This window comes from Calidris pugnax, unplaced genomic scaffold, assembly GCF_001431845.1.
Source record: "Calidris pugnax isolate Ruff unplaced genomic scaffold, ASM143184v1 scaffold4, whole genome shotgun sequence".
Taxonomy (NCBI): Eukaryota; Metazoa; Chordata; class Aves; order Charadriiformes; family Scolopacidae; genus Calidris; species Calidris pugnax.
Window position 1 is genome coordinate 5049589 of NW_015090781.1, and position 16475 is coordinate 5066063.

At 41.1% G+C, this 16475-nt stretch overlaps 1 protein-coding gene across 1 annotated transcript in view; it reads left to right on the top strand.

Annotated features, from left to right (window-relative positions):
• Positions 1-16475, top strand: part of SORCS3 (sortilin-related VPS10 domain containing receptor 3) — a 297321-nt gene that overhangs the window by 212451 nt on the left and 68395 nt on the right. The window contains exons 8-9 of the mRNA XM_014957626.1: positions 4007-4125; positions 16211-16300. Of these exons, the coding sequence (XP_014813112.1) occupies positions 4007-4125; positions 16211-16300 (209 nt within the window). The remainder of the gene's footprint in view (positions 1-4006; positions 4126-16210; positions 16301-16475) is intronic.

Here is a 16475-nt window from a genome sequence, read left to right on the forward strand (position 1 = left end):
ACAGTATTTTAATTAAACGGAAAAAAGGGACAAAAACTAACCAGAAAGATAAAACAGGGTAACTAATTGATGGGGAATAATTTTCAGTTCTGTCAACATTTCTAGGTCCTCTCTTCCTTTGGGGGAACAATTATCAAGGACGGCTAGTTTTTTTTTTCCCTCCAATGGTAACCTTCACTGGCAGTTTATGACTTTAAGTCTTGCCTGGCACCAGGACCTGACTTAAACCAAGCCAATCTGCCAATGCCACTTGTTTCCATCAGCTGCCCTTCTCCCCGTTAGCCCTGGTGGCCACCCATGCCTGCTTTTAGCTGGCTGCTTAACCCTGCCAAGGAGGAGCAGCCCCTGCTGTCCTGTGTTTCTGTGAGTCACAGCAACCTGCAGGTAGGTCTGCCATTTGCAGCCTTCAGGCCAGTGACAAATTGGACTGTTTCAGTGTCTCCCTTCAGGGACACGCATCTTTGGGGCAGAGAGGACCTCTTGTGTTCCTGATTCCCACTGAAGCTGTCATGACTGGCAGGCAAAGAAGTAGTTAGTAGTTTGGCTTATTTCACCAGTTTATCACTGTAAATTTCAAGAAACTGCTTCAAGATAAAACTTCATGAAGTTTTATCACTTCTGAAAAGGGTAAAAATGCATCCCAAATTCTCAAGATGGGAGACTATGTTAATTAGCAATGGGGAGGCGTTTTGAGCTTCTCCACTGGAAAATGGCTGCGCGTCTGAGAAAGCCATTCCCTAATCCTAAGTGAGATAAGTTGGTGGGAAGGGTTTGTGTGGAGGTATGGATGCTGGGATTTAAGCTGCAGAAAACTTTCCAGGCTGTTGGATGTCCATATTGCCTCATTCACAGATGGGCTGAGAAAGCAGGGATGTTGGGTTATAAGCAGAAGAAGTTTTTGAGGAAGTCTAGGAAATACAGAGCTCTTCTCAACTCCTTTTGCAGTTGAACTTAATAAAAAGAACCCAAACCCCTTAATTCTGGTCTTGTATGGGATGATACATGAATTGGAACTAATCCCTGGATATAGAGGCCAACCTTCCTTAAGGCATGCATCTCCCAGTGAAAGGTAGGCAAGGCTTTAAAGGCATAGCTTGGGCACATGCCACCTGCCCCTCTGGGTGGTTGTCATTTTTCTTTGTGGCTGTGCAAAATAGGGCTGAAAAATTAACTTCTTTCAGAGAAAAGGGAGATTGGAAGTTAGGATGCCCTCTTTTCTCTTGATTGACATTTTTGTTGAGGAGCCCTGTATTTTCTATACAGTGGAAGATGTGTTCTGCAAATGGGACCATAGCTCATAAAGAGGTCATACCCTTCAAGATGCTTAAAAATGGACTTAGGCTTGTTTCTTGCTTCCAGTCACACACAGATGTGAACTGTGTGCTGTCATATTTTCACCTGATTTTTAAATATATTTTAAAGGGAATTATTTCTTATTTTTTATGGGACAGCAAGAAGCAAGGCAGGAGTGAAACTTATTTTTGTGTCCAAAGACAGACAGGTGTGAAGATAATTTTTTTTCTGTCTGTGTTTAATTTCATAGGCCCCGTGTTGTAAGATATATGAATATAAATAAACAAGCACTAAATAGAAAATGGGTAGTCAGCTACGCCCCTTCTCCACCACCAGCTTCCTGTGAATATTAATCAGGTGCCATTCTTTGAGTATATATGATTGCTGGTGTAACACACTCAAAATGACACATTTCCCAATAGGCAGGAAGCTAGTTGTCATGTCAACACTTGTGATTTATTTGCATTTATTTGTGACAGGTTTTTATTCCTCTTCCCATTCTGTCACTCAGCAGCAGCAAATTATCCCCTTTTTGGAGGGATAAGAATATCCAGGCAACTGTGTGGGAGAACATACCGGAGGGAATGAGCTTCTAAAAATATGGCTCCTGCCCTCTCCTCCTTGTTCTGTGTAATTTTAATGCTACCTCAAAGAACAAATCAGGGCTGCTGAGCAATTTGGATAGCATGGTAGTATATAAGACCATCTTGTTTTCTGAGAATTTGCGTTTATCCACCACAAAGATGTCTTGGATTCCGTGTTGAGGAGATAAATAGGAGGTCTGGAACAAGTGTGTCCGTGTCAGTTGATGAAGAACCTTAATTGATCCCAGCTGAGACTATGACCTCTTTACTGCTGCTGGTATTTTATGCTGGGAGAAAGCACAACTCCGATACTCCAGTTATTTGACACTGATGCTAGGTCAGATATTTTTTACCGTAGACTTTAATTACCTCCAGATACTCTGAGCTGGCAACAGCAATGCTTTCTGCTGGTTTAGCATCATCGCTGGGGACTACATTTTCATTGCTGTGCCAGACCTGTTGAGCTGCTCTGAATCAGCCATATAGTCCTGGTGGTTCCAATGCCTCAGTGCAGAACCAGGTCTGCAGCCTTTAAACACAGAGCTTCAGTCATGCAGCTGGGCAGGAACCCTTATTAGATTAAAGCTTAATTGTAGTTTGTGCCTTTTTAAAGACAATATCTTTTAAAAAAGTATTATTCTTGTTGTCAATGCCTCTGACTCACGTTCTGTTGGCATTCTTAAAAATCTGTTCGTGGGACAAAGCTATGGAAGGGGAAACTGCCTGTTTGTGCATCTTGTCTTTGAATCTGGGAAGGCAGATAGCTGAGTGTCAGAGGATTTCAGTCATGCCCCCCAGTGCTTTCCACTGAACCACATTTTGCTATCGTTGGAAAGACACAGACTAAGGACAATAGCAGGTTTTATGGGATAGAGAATCATATAAGCAGCTTTTCTAGGCTAATTACTGTCCTTCTAAAGTTCCCTTTTATCTTTTTGGGCTCAGTTTGACAAGATCCTTGTTAATAAGTGTGGCTATGAACTAAAATCACTGCAGCAGGCTCACCCCAGCCCTTATAAACTCACTGTTTTCTTCCTTGATGGTCTGTGCTCGCCCTTTGTAGAAAAGCGAACAAGTGCGTGAATCCAAGAAGCCTGTAGAAGTGCTGCAGTGTAACAGATCCGACCCTTTTATCACTGCAGTCATTGTCTTAGTTGTATTTTCATTTTCTCCCTAATTTGCAGTTTTCAGAAGAGCAGTTGAAAGGCAGAGATGGCATATTTAGATTACATACATCCAGAGACACGGTGCTTTGATTGCTGTGTTTCATGAGATCCTTTCTTAGCCTGACTGAAATAACACTTAATCCCCTCTAACCCCTGCCAACTTGCTGGAGGTGAGCACATCTCTTCTTGCCACTCCAAGCAACTTTCTGTAGGTCTGCTTTTGCCTTATGTCTTCTTCTCCCAGTCCTGCTCCTTCTCTTAAGCAATGTTGAGGTCTGACAAGACATCTCATTAGTGTGATGGTCTTCCTCTTTTCTCTGGACAGAAGCATTTGATGCCTCTTGCAGTGCATATATCTACTGTTGGGACTGCTCAGCTAGTTATGCTGTTTCATGTCCATGATGTTTTCATACCTAGCCTGTGTTGGCTATAAAAACTTAGTTTTGCGAGATGCTTGTCATTTTTACAGCAAAATAAGTTAAACTTAATAGTGCTGGTTTAGACATTTTTTCTCCTTGCATGCAACTGCCACAATTAAAACCAGTCATCAAGGCTAGGATATTTCAGGGGGAAGATGGGGATATGATTCCTAGCAGGGTAGTGGAGTTGATAAATTCTACCTGGGGGGCTTTTGAAATCTTCTTCTGCTCCATATGGTCTCATCATCAGTTTTCTGATGCATTTATGATTTTTACCCTCCATTTATGGCTTGAACTCCAGTCGCCTGAGGGATATCTGCACAACAGAGAGGGGCATGGTGGGTGTAGAAGTGTGATGAATTCCTGACTCCAGAGAGCAGTTACAGTTTTAAAGGCCGGAGGTAAATCATGCAATAACATCTAGCTAGTTGGAGATGAGGTTAAGATTTCCCTTCAGAGACCTTCTTTCGAGCTGCTGGTGACATTTTCAGACAACAGGCTCCTCTCTGTGCATTTCTCACGTGTACATGTTCTCCCATTACAGACACCCACTATTTGACCTGTCGGATCCAGGAGTGCTTGGAGACCAAAAGGAGTGGGCCATTTTCGCGCTCCATTGACATCAGCTCCCTGGTTGTTCAGGATGAATATATCTTCATCCAGGTATGTTGGCTTGATACAAATGTGACATGAATTCTGCCTGTGTGAGGTGTTTGTTCTGTGCAAGAGAGGAGGCAAATTCTTAGGACAGGTACGTGGGGCTGCAAGTCATGAGAGCTGGGAGTCTACATCTGCCTGCTAGAAATTGGTGGTGCAGTCTGGGATAAAACAGTTGATACCTCTGTTCATCAGATGGTAAATCTAATATATTTTGAAAGCTCATTCATTGATAAGCGTAACAGTCCATGGGTTTCACAGAAGCTCTAACTTGCTATTGTTGTGGCTACTTGGAAAATACAAAGAAGCTTGTGATGAATTGGAGAGAAGAACAAAGGAAAGGCGTGAGTGATCGTTTTAACAAATGGAAAGGTTTATGCTGATTTGACAGTCAAGTAACACTAATGGAGGGAACAAAGATCTGCAGTAGGAGGTAAAATAGCAGTAAGATTGGAAAAAGATGTTACAAGGCAACTTCAAAGTGGAAAATGGCAGTAAATTTGTCAGCTAGTTGATGATGATTTTGGAGATGAGGAAAAAAGAGACAGAAATCAAATGAGAAACTACTTGGTTTTGAGATTTTCTGAAAATACGTGGGCTGGATGGAACAAGTCCATCTCTCCCCGTTTTGTACCTGTGGAAGTGTGAGAATGAATAGTACGCGGTGGAAGAACAGTTCCTCAAGATGTGCCATTTGGGTGAGAGCTGGGAGCCAGGCTGCAGTGATTCCAGGTCATAGAAAGCTCAGGAGAAACAGACATGATGATATTAACTGCTTGTCACCAATGCTGAAGAAGGAGAAGGAGATGAGATGAAATGGAGCTTAGATCCAGGTGGTACAGAAAAGACATATGCTTCCTTTTTTGAGCAAGACTGTGTTACGTTAAAGTCCTATTTTACTTCCTTGGGGAAACTTTTTTCTTGAATGTATCCAAATTAGAAGAAAGTTCTGCTCTGTTTATTGTGAAATTTTCTTTGAAATGGGAGTTTAAGTGGGAAGGCTGGTAATTCTGTGCTGGGATTTGGTGGAGAACTGGATCCCTATGACCTGGGAGGACTGCAATTCGGGAACTGTGTGCACTTGAGTAACGTTGGCAGACTTCTTCTCCTGGGAGTAGGGCACTCTGCTGCTCTGGAGATGACCAACTGGGGACCACAGCTCCCCTCATTCCCCCATGAAAATCAGCCTGCTCCCACTTTGGCATCATGGGGAGACCTGCTGCTAGGAAACACTGAGAATGTAGCTTTTGCAACTTAGCAAGTCATGAGTAAGAGGCTCTCTTAGTCTGGTGGTTTATGTCTGTGGCTGAGGGTATTGTGGAACATCTAATTCTTGAAGACATTTGTCATTCCACAGCTCCCACTGGTGTTAAAACAAGGCTGCTCTGCTTAGAAACTTGGGCTTGCAGTGAGGACATCCTCAGGAATCCTCAGGAAGCCTGGTGTGCACATTCCTCTGCCTTAAATTAGCAGGAAGCGGCTCAAGCTAATAGCTGTTAATTGCTTCAAATTAAAAAGAAGTGTGTGTGTTTGTGTGTATACAAACACATGCATGTATGTATAATACCTAATCCTTCAAGTGCCTTGGCTGTCCTTTGCAATGCTTTATTGTCGCTTAATGGGTGCTTGAAGTGCACCCATTAAAAAATGTTTTTTTAAAAAAAAACCTTTAAAAATGTTTTTTTTAAAACATTTTAAAAAAATGTTAAATGAACACACTGAACGTTTCTGCTGCTTTGGGCAGCAGATTCTCCCTTTCACAGGTTGCCTGTTGCTCTCCCTCTTTTTTTTTGGATCACACTTGCAGGATTCCTGCCTGTCCTGCACAAACTGGGCACGGATTGAGCCCGTGTAATACTGGAGTAACGGGCAGAGATTTCAGATTCACAGCACACACCTCCCCGAGCTGAAGGTGTGTTAAATCCACCGTGTCCAGCGTACGGCCGATGGGCTATGCAGAGTGCTTGCTCAGTACATACGTAGGAGGGCTGGTACCTCCTGGATGTATTAGTTTCACGAGCCATGTGATGTGGCTGCCTATTATGGGATGTGTCGGATTGACGGTGTGTGCAATGTCTCATGCACATATCATTCTGTCTGGATAATCTTGGACAGAAATACGGGAGCCAGCTCTTTTGAATTTCAAATATTAGGCAGAGATGAATAAATAAATATCAAATTAAATGTTAAGAACCTGCTGAGGTTTAGTAGCTGCATAAAGGATGTGTGCATGTGTTCTGATCTGTCTCTGCTGGAGCAAATCAGAAGTCATGTCTTGGAGTAGACAGAGGAACTCGTTTCTTTTAACTTTTGTCCTGAAAACAACAGATTTTGATCTAAACCAGTATCTGTGTTCCTCTAGAGTGAGTGGAGAAATCAAAACCTTCAGGGGCAATTTATCTTCTCCTCTTGCACCTATTGCAGGATGAGATAGGTCTCTCTCTGAATACGCCTTTCTCATTAATATTAGAAGGAACTTAAGTATAGCTTAGAGAAGACTCCTAGCTTTTTGACAGCTAAAATTAGGGAAGATGAATCCCAGCTATTGACATCAACATTTTATATTATCTGCATACATTTATTTACTAGTGAATATCCACTCTAATCAAGTTGATGAGCAGGCCTGTAGTTTTAAGATTCTTGGGAAGCATTAACCTGTGTAACTATGCACTCAAAGCAAATGGGATGCTATGGTGCATAATGGATAGGGGGAAGAAGAATATGGAAAGTGTTACAATGGCATTATAAATCAATGATTCCTTATCATGTGGAATGCTGTTGTGCAGCACTTCTGAAAGGTTGTTGCAGAATTGCAGCTCAGAGAAAGAAAATGAGAATGATTCTGTACTTGAGAAAAACTTGCCCGTGAAAAGATTTTGAAAAGACAAGGGCTGGTTACCAGGCAAAGCAGCTAAATAACATAGCACATGATGAAACATGTAAAAGGTAATGAAGAAGGAAGGAAGAAATAGCTACTAAGAGAGAGTAAGAAGGATTCTTATGAATAAAACAGTAGGTGATCACTCAGAATTTATTGATTGAGTTTCTATTTGATTGATCAATAGTTATTTAAGGATGCCTAGCACATCACTAAGATTAGATAATTTTGCATAAATTTAGAGAAAATTCTGCTTTCTGTTGTGGGTATACATTTTCATTCAGTTCACACGATTGCTCTGATATATCCAAGAGCCAGTATCATCATCTTCTTTCGTGGTTAATACTTAAAATTGGTACAGCTTGCAAAGCAGGTCATTTATTTGTAAGAAAACCTTGGAATACGTCTGAATTTATTTATGGTACCAAAGAGGAGCTAGTTTGATGACCAACTTTGCCATTAAGGTCAGTGTCAGTTGTGTTCCATGATATAGCTGTGCAGTAGGGTAGCCCATGCTTCTCTACAGCTGTAACATGCCATTCTCTGTAGCTGTATCACACCTTCCCTTACTGATGCCTTTGAGTACTTGCTACTGAGATAGTACTGATGCTACTGAGACAGCATCAATTTCTAAACTTAGGTGCAAAGATAACCTGCAACTGCCTATGAGATTTGACTTCCTGACAATTACCTGAATTGCTACAGTATTCTCCTGAGCCTACGGTATAAGACCCAGGGGTCAGGAATGCCACAACAGATGATCTTTTGGTTTATGTATGAATCTGGTGTATTGATATTTTGGAGAATTTCTATGGTAAAAATAAATCACAGAGAGAATCCTGGGGAAAATATTTTTCAAGCAAGTCTTGTATCGGGGTTTCTAATGGAGTTGCTCAGGTTATTGAAAAGAGTCTAACATGCAATAGGCTTTAATGAAAATGGGGATTATTTTTCAGGAAATTCTATTTTGAGTGAGAAAGCATGGAGAAAAACTTATTTTCCTATAAGTAAATAAATAACATCAGTGCTACTTTGTTCTTTAAAGACTAAAGAGCGTGAATGATCTGTGTATGTTTCCTGACCAGCAGATGAAACCTTTCCACTGAAAATGCAAGAAAGCAGGAGAAAATGTTATCACTTATTGCAGGGAGTGAGGACAGTCTGGGCCAAAGAAAGTCTCGGTACAGTGTTGCTTATTTGTGGTGGTATGAGAACTCAAGGAGGTATGAATTACAGCGGTGTGTTCATTGGAAATCACTTTTGCTCTGGGCCAGTGGTTTCTGCAGAAAGCAGCATTCTTGTGGAAATAGCTCAGTGGTCCTGCTGGGTGGCTGGAGTCCTGCGTTGGACCAGCCTGGCTGCTGGGGGCACTGATGACATTGCCTGGTGCAGACCCACGTTAAGGACTGCATTTTCATACAGGATCCAAGGTATCAGGAGAGGGACAATAATAACAAAGAAACTCTTCAGAATGTGTGGCATGAAGACTGCTGGCAGTACCACTGCTGTAGCATTGGTGGCCTAAGGATGGAAGTGAGACAAAGTTTACAGGGAGAAGTAGTATTTTTTGTGAGGTTGGAATGGATAGAGTTAGAAAAGGGACAGATGAGCTTTTGGGTATGCTCATGAGATCCTAAGGGACTTGAGGAAGGATTTGGTCTCTGAAAATTGTTCCTTTTTTTCTCCAGCTATAGATGTAGGTCTCATAAAGCATGTTTCCTCCCCCTATTAATCTTGTGTTTTCCTTGTGTAAACCCTGCAGTGTGTGGCTTTACTCCCAGAGGTCACACCAGTCTAGTTCAGCATCCAGTTAACACTGTCCCCATTCTTCCCTGAAGCTTCTGTCTCTGTCAGTGCTTGGAGACCCCCAGGGTAACTTTGGCCCTTTTGATTGGAACCGGCAGTAAGTCAGTGCAGAGATGTGTGGACGCAGGATCAATACCTACCTTGGTTGTTTTTTATGTCTTTATTTTATTCTGGGATGGTTCAGACTCTGCTATCCCAACAGACTGCAGCTGAAGTTGATCTCAAATGTAGCTTGGAATTTCATCATGTTCCATGGCCAAGGCAAAGTTACTGGGCAGGGAAGACTCCTCTGAGATTTAGAAGCCAACACCTGGTTTGAATTTGAGGATGATGTCTGTTTTTTCTAGCAGGCCAAATAAATGCATTTGGAGGTGAACACTCTCAGATCTGCCTTTAGCTGGTCATCTAATCCCATAAGGACAAGGAGTGATACCTGCAAGCTTTGATTGAAAAGTGCTGGTTTTTTTTCTTCAGACTCTGGTTTGTTTCCACTCTAAATGAGAAGTTCTTTGTGCCGTTAACCAGAGAGGCATACTGAGAGACAGTACATTATTGCTTTCCAAAGCCTTTAAATAGAGGTAACATGGGTGCCCCTTCCCTTCCCTACTCCCGTGGAATAATTTATCAAGGTGTTTAAGTGCAGACTGAAATTCATAAGAGGGTCTCATCTCTCACCTGCCATTTCTCCTCTTGGGAAGCTTTGTTGGCAGCTTTCTGTACCATTTCATTTGTGATTCAGTCTCCTGGCAACCCTGGGAACTGCAAAGCTCTCTCTTGAATCCAGGTTCCTTCAGGTCAGGTTGTGCTGGAACATATGATGGGCTCGTGTCCAAAAAGCTAAGCTGCTCTGGTGATTGCCCCTTTTTTTTTGAGGTTGATGTGATGGAGGAAGGAAGGAGTCTGAGGGGAGCTGGGAAGAGATAGGGTGAGTCTTGGCTGTGGTTTATAATCCTTCCAAATGAGATGGGGTCTGTGGCGTTGGCATTTAGGAGCAGGGGACAGTGATTACCCATAGCTTGCACGTGCAGCAGTGAGGGAGCATCTGCAGTTCTTACAGGTGGCAGGAATTCTGTGTGGAAAGTGAAAAGTTTAAGTCAAAATGCTCTTCTTTGATACTGATCATGTGTCTGGCCCTCTTTCACCCTCTGAAGTAATTTTGCACTTAGGAGACTTTTGCTTAATTCAGAGGGTTGCAGGGCAGCATCTCAGCCTGCTCCACCAGCATGAGCAAACCCAGAATTTCTCCAGATGTGGTGTGGTGCAGCTAAGTGGGACTCTTACAATACTCATCTGAATAATTCCTCTGGCTCAGAGGAGCAAACACTTCTGCCAAAATCTGTTGAACCAATTCAGTCGTCTTTTGCATCAGAAAGTCTCCTTTAAACATATGCAGATGTCAGTATTCACCCAGAATCACTCATAGCTTCTTATGGATAATATTGCCTTTTGTGGGTGCCTGGAGTCTCATCAGAGTGTGTCCAAAAATTTCAGCTGACATCATTTGACAGAAAGTGGCTATGTTTATGAGAAACTTTTTTTTTTTTTTTTTAGGCTCAGTAAAAAGAAAAATATTTATTATTTATAGCCTTAGAACTGGGGTGGGGGGACATTTCTCTTTGAGATTTAACAGAGGAGGGAAAAAAGTTCCTAATCCTATAAGCAAAATATGTCTAAGCTTAGCTCAGAGAAGTGTAAATTACTATTACTGGTAATAACTGTGGTTGTTCAGGAAAACCTGAAAGCGCTTATGTTTAGTAGCACATGAGTGTATGTTTCTATTTTATTGGGTATTTAAGGGTAGGCTAAATGAGCATATTTGCTGAATCGAAGTCAATTATCAGGTGAGTAGACTTCAACCAACAGCCACAGCTGAGGTTATGCCAATTCATATGGATTCCTGACCTCAGTTATCAAGCCGTCAATTTAATAACTTAAATAAGTGGTAAATCCCCAGGAATAAAGAAAAGAAAAAGGTTTTTATTTTTTTTTTTAATCTGACACTTCTCAGCAGTGAAATGAGATAAGAGGGGAGAAATTAAACTTTGATTTCCTGGTCTAGAGCCTCCTCTTTATTTTCATAGAAGCTAAATACACCATGTTCAAATATAAATTTCTTTCCTCCATTTTTTAACTTGGAGCCAAAGGTCTTAACAGAAATCAATCCATGCAATTTATTTTTAACTTCACCCTGCTTAGCTACGATTGATTTTTATCTTTGCGATCGATGGTAGAGAAAACGGCTTGGCGGGACAATGGAGCGCTCTTCAACTTGTAGGGTTTGGTCTTTGAGTCTTTTATTGAAGAAATCATTAAAAGCTTATTATGAAACTAATAGGATGAAGACATTTAAATGATGAACATGATTACACCTGTTTTACTGGTGAATAATGCCTGCTACAGCTGATCTCCTCTTGCCCCTATTTAAAATGCTGGACAACACTCCAGTGGGGGAAATTAATCCATACAGATGAAAGAAAGTGCATCCAGGTGCTAGTTAAAATCTCTTCTAGCAAGACTGGCAGTAAGTAGTTAGCTACTCTCCTATTCACTGAGGGGTGCTTTTCATCCAGTTCTACTACTGTTTCATCTTTGCTAGGCTAAATATCACATTTGGAACTTGAACCTAAATACCTGTTGGTAAAAAATTTTTAACGTGTCCCTTTATTTATCTATATTTATTTTTTTTTGTAGAGCTTTTTGTGCTGTGCTTTCTTTTATCACTCTCTCCCCTCATGTTCTCTGATTTATCAGCAGTGTCTGCAGCTGAAGATGTAAAGGATTACCTTGGTAGACTCATACTCATACATACATTTCCTCTGAAATCCTTCAAAAGGAGATTTAATGTGTACAGTTATGCTCCTCTCTTAAGCTGGTTTCTGGGCATTTGCAGCTCTAACATGGTTCATGTTTTGGTGTAACCATACACATTCTCTGCAGGAATTGCTTTTGAAACAATTCCAGTATTTTCCTTCAAGATTACTCTGTCCTATGGCTGTGCCATCATAGCTCTGAGGGCAGAGGAAAGAGAACAGGGACTGGGCCAGGATCATAAATGCTCCCATGTCTGAGCAAATTTTCACTGATGGGTCTGGCACTCTAAAAAGCGGTATGTTCTCAAAACCTGCTGAATTTACCAAGCAGCTTGAGGGTGCTTTGCGCACAGAAACACTAATCTGTTTGTCTCTGCAGCGTAGAGAGACATATCTCCTCATGCTCAGGTAATTGCATATTACCTTAATGACTGTGCAGAAGGGGTGATATTAATGAAAACCACATGGAGATAATTCAGACTAGATGGTGCCTTTCGTGATGTGATTTATGCTCAGGCAGTGGAGAGGCTCAGTGCACAGAAATACCTGGAAGATGGTTTGTCCTGGCCATGGTGGATAATCAAGAAGGTAGAACATTAGACTAGGCTTGTGCAGACGTGCTCTTCCTCATCTTCTGAATCTCTTGTTAACATTGGGGTTAGATTTTGGTGAGGAGACACAACTTTTCAATCCTATATCTGGCAAACCCGTGCAAGCCCTAGACAGTAGCTGGCTCTGAAGAACACCAAAATCCCTTGCTGATGGTGTGAGTGGAGCAGCCTGCCTCCTTAATGTGTCATCGCTGCTCCATGCTTTAATCCACAATTTCCTTTAGGAGATTTTATGTCCACAAGAAGGAGAAAGGATAACTAAGGTTACAGCAGCGAGGAGGGATGCCAGGGCACCATGAGGAGGTAGAGAACACAGATCCAGGATAGCGTTACAATAATTGTTGACTGTTCTAACTCATTTTATGGCACTGGGAAGGAGGGAACTGTACAAGCAAAGGAAGTCACCCCAGGAAGAAAGTTGGGAGTTTATTGGATATAACATCAAAAGAATTACTATCAACAAGTAAGTTTAAAATTTGGTTTTGTAATGGACTGAATCACCATTTACTGTGCTTGAAGTGGGAGGTAAATTATAGGAGCCACAAAGGTCTAAATGTGTCTGGTCATTGTGGGTTGATCTGTGCTATTGCCAATTCTCTTTTGCTTTAAACATTATTAACAGTGTAAAAAGCAGATGACCTATTCCAATAACTGTGCAGGATAAGCGATAGTTAATGTTGTAAACCACCCAGGCTGATAAATTATGTAGAAAAGAGCCCTCTGTTCTCTCTTAACCATTAGTTTAGGAAGTGTGTGCTATTTGCACACTGTCACTGTTTCTTCACCAAGACTGTGCCTCTAATATATGGTATTTCATTGTCAGCATCCGTGCATGTTCCTTTAGGCTTTCTGCGAGGTCTTTGAGCAGCAGGAGGCAGGTGGGGACTTGCTTAGCCCAGGGTCATTTTAGAGATATAGTATTTCCATATTTCTTATGGCAATACCTGCCTTACATTGGAAATTGGGTCCCAGCATCAGCTAGCCAGGAGGATGAGAAGGAAGCTTGGTGCACTGTGGTGTGCAGTTCCTGACATCACCCAGGGTGTCTTTGTGTTCTGGGACTTCCTAACTCATTCTGCTTGCTTTCCAAACTCTTTTTGTGTGTTTTTTTGGTTAAGAAGAACATCTGTCTAAATGAAAAAAAAAAAAGGAAGGAAGAAAGAAAAAAAGGAAAAGAAAAACTGTTCTTAAAAATCAGATTAACATTGAATATAGGAAATTCGTGTATTTCTAGGCATGTCACAGAAATTATTGAGATGAATGGATTCCATGGCAGATTTTCTATAATTCTCTGCATCCTTGTTCTTAAATATTTGTATCTTCTGTGTTCGATGAGTGTCCCATCGCAGATCAGGACAGGGGATGAGCCAGCATACTGGAATTTTCAGGGCTTTTAAAGAGAAACATCTCATGTTTCTCTTAAGTGTCAACTGATGTGAGAACAGACTTTTGTCTTGTCACGAAATGTGGAAGTATTAAGAAAGGTAGTAGATCGTGAATGGAGGGAGGAAGAAAGAACACAGGTTAGGAAAGACAGATGTGTTTAATGACAAACACATTTGTCCAAAGGAATCATTTCCACTGGCCAGAAGCCCAATTAAACACATAAAATAGAAATCCAGAAAAACAGATTAATGAGCCAGTCATTAGCAAAGGAGGAGGAAAAAGACAAACCCAGCTAATTCTGTACTGAGCATGACAGATGAGCTCACAGCAAATAATTGGGTGACATTCATCAAATGTGAACTAAAAGGAGGCATTAGAGGGCAAAACACTATCATAATCTCTGGGATTTACAGTGTTGGAGAATTTGCTCATACGAAAAGTAAAAGTTCATCAAAATAAATTAAGTTGGGCCTTCCAAAATTCATTCTCTGCCACAGTGCTTGCCAAAATTTTATTTGAAGGCTTGATCATTTTTTGGAACTGTTATAGCCGTGCATGTAAATCATGCAAAGATGAGGTCCTGGCTGGGAAAAGCTCCACACAACTCCTGCCAGCAGAATTGTGGGTGGCTTCATATTAACTGGCTCATAAAGACCACAGACCACAAAGATTTCTATTTCTAAACCTTTGTCAAGGTGACCCAGTCCAGGTAGAGGACTGAAAGAGAGTTTATCTGATGCATAGTGTGCTTGAACAGTGTTTGAAACCTTACTTTTTTGCCTTAAAAAGCAAACAAGCAAATAAACAAAATATCCAAAACAAAAAAACCCCCAACCCTCCAGGTACCAGTTTGCAGTGGCTTAAAGCCAAAAAACTATGTAAAAAATCTTTTTAGTTGACTTGGAGTAAATCCTGTCTTGGCACAGAGCGGGGAATTTAATCACCCCTTGATATTTCTGTCACTCTATTCTCATGTGATTAACTTGAAGATTGTTGGACTGTTCCCAGTGTTAATTAGTCATCACAATATTTAGAAACTATGTAAATATTCATGTCTGCATCTTAAAGACGAGTTGATGACCATGTCTCAGCCCATCAGAAGAGGTGGATATTGAACCCAGGGTCTTTACCAAGTACATTACACATACTCGGTCCTATCAGGACTCTGCTACAAGTAATTGTCTGGTGCTGAGATCGGGAGAGATGTAAAATAAGTTGTTTTTTGGGCAGAGTTGTTATTTGAGAATTTGAATCTTCCACTAGAGGTCAGAAATATCACCAAGAGAAGAGGGGATATTAAAAGATTCCTTGTGATATTTAGGTAATATGACCTAGAAGTGTGGAATCCTTTGGGCAATGCTTGTCTTAGCGTAGAAGCCTGTCCTATTTCTAAATCTTTCTTTATTTCCAGTTCTTCAATAGAAAAACCTTATCCTGAGTTGATTAGATATCAAATTTCATGACCAGTAATATCGTGTCCTTTGAATGACTAGCTTCTCTAGGGAATAAAGCCACTATCTAGAGGTAATATCATTACTGAGAATATAATTGATGCTATAGCAATGTTCCATGTATGCTTATTCTAAAATATCACTGTAAGATCAAAGGGAGTGTATCCAGGAGAGAATCTAGGACCTTTCTGTTAGCTTTATTTGAAATTTAAGAAGGCAACAAATGACATTTCATATAATAGAGAAGTGCTTTTTGTATTGTTTTATCTTAAAACCTGGAAGACTGCCAAACCAGCAGAATATAGGAAATTCACTGATGTAAGCCTTGTTGTAGCCAGGCCTGAAATGGTGCCAGAAGGAACACCCACAGCAAGAGTAAGTGACTAGTGACAGGTTTAAAATCCCATATTTTACAAATTATCAGGGCTAGATCTTATTGATGCATGGCATTTATGTGTAGCCTTTACAGCTTGTTCAGTCCATAAAACTGCAGATTTGGATGTCTGTCAGTTCCCCTCAGCATCCTCTTCCAGAGACAGTATGATTTCAGAGAAACCAGTTTTATAGCGGGAAGGAGCATCTAAGAACTTAGCTCCAGCTTTCCAAGAGCACATTCATTGCATTTACTGTTTGCATTAGAGGGTGGTAGTGTGGATCTCTCCTGTTAGTCACTGTAAAAGGTTGTTGGAAGACAACCCCAAGTGTCTTATACTGCAAACAGACAAGGCTGAGAAGCAGCAGGGAAAAAATAAAGAGGTATTATCTCCTTCTTACAGGAGAGGAGCAGAAGCACAGAGACTTTAAATGCCTTGTCTAAAGTAGTTACGATGGAACCATGTGATGGAACTAGATCATCTTCTTTCTTCCACTCAAGACCTTAAACTTTTCTTGGATGTTTTTCCTCGGATGTTAAAATCCTGCTGGATTTGAAGCACGAGACAGAATGGAAAGTTCAACAGCACAGCGTAAATAAATAATTTTCCAACTGTCTCCAGTCTGAGATTTCTTTGGAGTTCTGGAAATGCGTTTAGGGACAGCTGTGCAGGTCATAGAAAAGATATCTGAAAGAAAGGTTGTCAGACCCTCTTAGAGGCATCAGCATGGGTGTCTTGGAAGGATCATCATTCACTTTCTTTGGTGTTTCCACAGGTGACAACTGGTGGAAGAGCAAATTACTATGTGTCATACAGACGGGAGCCTTTCGCACAGATTAAGTTGCCCAAATACTCTCTTCCTAAGGTGAGTGCACCATTTATGAACATAGACATGTAATATCTTGAATAGCACAGCCCACCCAGTGGTGAAGCACCTCATTTCGTTCCTCTCTGGGGAGTTCCATTTTTTGTGCTACTTGAATGATCTTTCTTAAATACGGATTTGGCATCTTTACCCCTCCCTGCCTTTGATTAATGAG